Raw genomic sequence first — 3,972 nt, forward strand, 5'->3', positions numbered from 1 at the left:
TTTGTAGATAAATTAACATTGACTAGTATGTTAAACTCTAACTATAAAAAATATTTCATGTAGAGCTTCCGAACTCACAAAAACTTGAGAGGTTTAATATAATTAAGCTAATCCATAGGATTTTGGGTTAAGTCCTACAAAAAGTTGTAACGTTTAATATTATTATGCTATCCATCGGATTTTGGGTTGGTCGAGCACCAACCAATAAAGGTGGGGCAAAACTTTAGAGGGTACATTTGAGTCACAACTTCCACACTATAAAATCTATTTATCTTATATTTTGTAAATATTGTAAACATATTCAGTGAAAAAAATTTGTAGTTCAATCTATGAAGAAAGTTCAAAATATCTCCAAATATGACATCAAAACATGTAATTCAACAACAAAATGTGATTTGTAGTGCTCGAAGTTCATTATAAGGCACTATAGTACAAACATACATTGACAACAAGAAGTCTGTGTTTTTAATTATTACCAACCAATAAAGGTGGGGCAAAACTTTAGAGGGTACATTTGAGTCACAACTTCCACACTATAAAATCTATTTATCTTATATTTTGTAAATATTGTAAACATATTCAGTGAAAAAAATTTGTAGTTCAATCTATGAAGAAAGTTCAAAATATCTCCGAATATGACATCAAAACATGTAATTCAACAACAAAATGTGATTTGTAGTGCTCGAAGTTCATTATTAGGCACTATAGTACAAACAAACATTGACAACAAGAAGTCTGTGTTTTTAATTATTACCACTTCATGTATTTGTACACTATGTACACATGAGGTTAAGAGACATAGAGAAGACAAATGGAAAGGGTAGGGTGGGGGTCAAGGTGTACCAACTAAAGAATTTAGATCATGCATGCAAGTGATGTGTGTGCATATATATATAGAGTTAGTCAACGATTATTTCATGCACAACATAGAGGAAGTGTAATGCACCCCTCGGAATCCAACAATAGGTTCGGTCGTGAGATAGCCATAGTGGGAAGTAGAGGTCTACTATACGATTCTAATGTCGTTGCACTCCATTGTTTTTCAAGACTTTTGATACGGGTAAAACGAGATAGCCATCGATATGGGCCTTTTGATTCTCTCTTAATCCTGAAAGGGCCATTGACTCAACACGTTCGAACGCCTCCGACCTTCCTTAAAGGGCCATTGACTCAACAGGTTCGACCTCCTCCGATGCGTCAAGACCGTGTGCGTGTACACACCTATCTATTTCAATAGTCCCCATTCATGTTTTTAGGGCCTAAATTTTAGCACTTTCCAATAACTTGTAAGACAAGGAAAGTTTCTCATGCAATTGGACACACACACACACATACATATATAGATAATGGCCATAGAATTTAATCTCCTTCTTCTTTCCTTATGAACTAAAATTTGATCATTCTTTTGGGCAAGGCATCAATCAACATAAAATGTCCACCCACAATCCTTTACCATCATCTCTAATGGACACCTTACCTCAGCCCTTGTTGGAGCTAGCCTTGTCCTGCCTCCCTGACATGCGCTCCCTCCTCTCTGCCTCCTCCACCTGCAAATCCTTCCACTCCCTCATCTCCTCCCCAGAATTCCTCCGCCTCCATTCCCGCCACTCGCCCGCAGCCGCCCGCCGATCCCCGTGGCTCTTCGTCTTCGGCATAAACCGCTTCCTCCCTTCCCAAAAGAACCAATCCTTCGCCTTCGATCCTGTCTCCTTCTCGTGGTTCCGCCTCCATCCGATCGATCTCGATCCCCCTCTTCCCCATCGATTGAACTGCACGTCCCTCGGCTCATCCGGCAATGGCGCCCTCTTCGCATTTGCCGGAGCCGATCAAGACCACCTCTGCATCGCGGCATCTCCATTAAAGCAAGATTGGAGGGAGGTGGAGGTACCCATGGAGGTCCCGCGGACCGTGGCATCTCTTGTGGCTGTGGTCGGGGGCAACATCGTGGTGGCCGGTGGCGGGGAGGAAGCCGGAGAGGAGATGGAGGTGGAGGTTTATGAAGAAAAGGAGAGCAGGTGGCGGCGATGCGAGCCGATGCCTGCCGTGATGCGGGATTCCTCCGGCAGCCTCTCGGTGGCGGTGGTGCCGGATCCCGAGAGGCGGATGTATGTCACGGATTGCCACTCGGGGAATGTGTGCTGGATGGATGTGGATGAAGGCAGGTGGGAATGTGCTGAGATGGAGAGGCCGGTCGGGACCCGGTGGTGGTGCTTGGTGGCATTGGGTGGTGATATCACCATGTCGGGCTTGGGCTCATGCGGAATGAGACGGCCCACGCATCTAGTTGCCGTCGTGCTTTTGGCCGGAGAGGTGATGAAGGTCCTCAATGTCGACAAGGACACGATGCGCGTGGATGCGGAGTTGGGCACGATGCCGCCCGAGCTCTTCGATGTACTTGTGGGCCGATGCCCCGTCATTAACCCTAATTCCAACCCTAATTCCGAGCACGCCTCAGGCATTCTAGACGATAATGTCGACCCTAATGATGATGAAGAGATAGCAAAGCTTGTCTCGGTCCATTGTACCGGTAGCGCCGACCTTATCTACATATTCTCGACGTCCAAACTATTGGTCGATGACCATGGACCGGCCGTTGTAATGTGCAAGGTGAGTCCTTCGGGGGATTGCTCGTGGTTGCGCCCTCCGGGTCTTCCGGGTAGAGTCAACCGGTTCGATCAAATCATATGCACATCCTCCCATGTTTCCTTGTCATCTTGCCTCACAATGCCTTGACCTCTCCTCCTACATTTTTGTTTTAATGAATGACTTTCTATGACCCCACTAGGCCCTCACTCGTTTATAATATATATACATAGATACAAATATTTATAGAGAGAGAGTTATTCACAAAGAATGTATATCTTATGTTTATTCTCATTGGCCTCACTAAGCCTTGAATTCTTTACAAGGTGTGGGAAAGTACACTTTCCACAAATTCTCACATAGTTAGGCACATAATTTCTATGTTGCATTATTATGTCCCTTGTCCATAGAAACTTGTCTCGAGTGTCTAGTTGTACTATCTAATCTTCTCGGATTTGCCTAAATATACCTATCGTCTTTGTCGAAAGACAACAAAATAATGTGTGGATTAAAACTCAATCCAATTGTAATAATTCTCATCACAAAAATGATATGTGGCTCAAATTTTCGAACAATTTATAATAATTGGATGGTATATAAACACTCTTGAATTGTGATCATATGATATGGCTTGGATGACGATCATATGATACACCATGTGATGGTGGCTTGACTTTCATAATAATGATACGTCTTCCCATGACTTTTCTTACCATGATATGTACATATCAATGACATTGTCTTCCCATGACTTTTCTTACCATGATATGTACATATCAATGACATTTTCTAGTGGCTCGCCTTGAGTGTAATGTCTTGGTAAAGACTTTTTGTGTGATGTGTCCCCACTCAACATTAAGCACATTACAAAAGCACTTGAAAACATATATCCTATGATTAGAGAGCAATTCAATATGAAATATATGTAAAAGTAGTACAAAGTTGATATATAAGCCATAATATTTTTCCAAATGCTGTAATAATTTTAATAATATGGTTGCACTTAAAAAGTTCTTTTGGGTACTTGTAGATGGTTTCTCATTGCTCTTTATTGTCAATAAGAATGCCAAGTTGTTTCAACTTTTTGGAGGGTTTCTCAATGCACTTTAGTATCAAGGTCTAGGATGGCAATTTAAAATTCATATTCATTAGTAAATTAGTTGATTGTCTTGGAAAAGCGATAGCCCAAACGCCCCAATCATGTTCATATTGCATGAAGTTTTTTATTATTTTATCTTGCGCAAATGAACAATAGTACATCTAGAAAATCAGGAATGATACAAATATAGGTATCACTCATTTTCTAATGGTAATCCTTAAGCACATTCGTTGGATAAGATTCTAATAGTACTTGTTCTTAATCCATGTTGGCAACAAATGGAAAAGAGT

The 3,972-nt window shown here is 41.5% G+C and overlaps 1 protein-coding gene across 1 annotated transcript; it reads left to right on the forward strand.

Annotated features, from left to right (window-relative positions):
• The first annotated feature begins 1,264 nt into the window (after positions 1-1,264).
• Positions 1,265-3,152, forward strand: LOC147854424 (F-box/kelch-repeat protein At3g24760-like). Its single transcript, XM_087330921.1, has one exon. It carries the CDS (start codon positions 1,432-1,434, stop codon positions 2,731-2,733), a length of 1,302 nt encoding a protein of 433 aa, XP_087187047.1. The 5' UTR covers positions 1,265-1,431; the 3' UTR covers positions 2,734-3,152.
• Positions 3,153-3,972: the final 820 nt, after the last annotated feature.

The sequence above is a fragment of the Azolla caroliniana genome, unplaced genomic scaffold, assembly GCF_043228905.1.
Source record: "Azolla caroliniana isolate FFs.n. ecotype wild unplaced genomic scaffold, voAzoCaro1.0.p SCAF_15, whole genome shotgun sequence".
Lineage (NCBI taxonomy): Eukaryota > Viridiplantae > Streptophyta > Polypodiopsida > Salviniales > Salviniaceae > Azolla > Azolla caroliniana.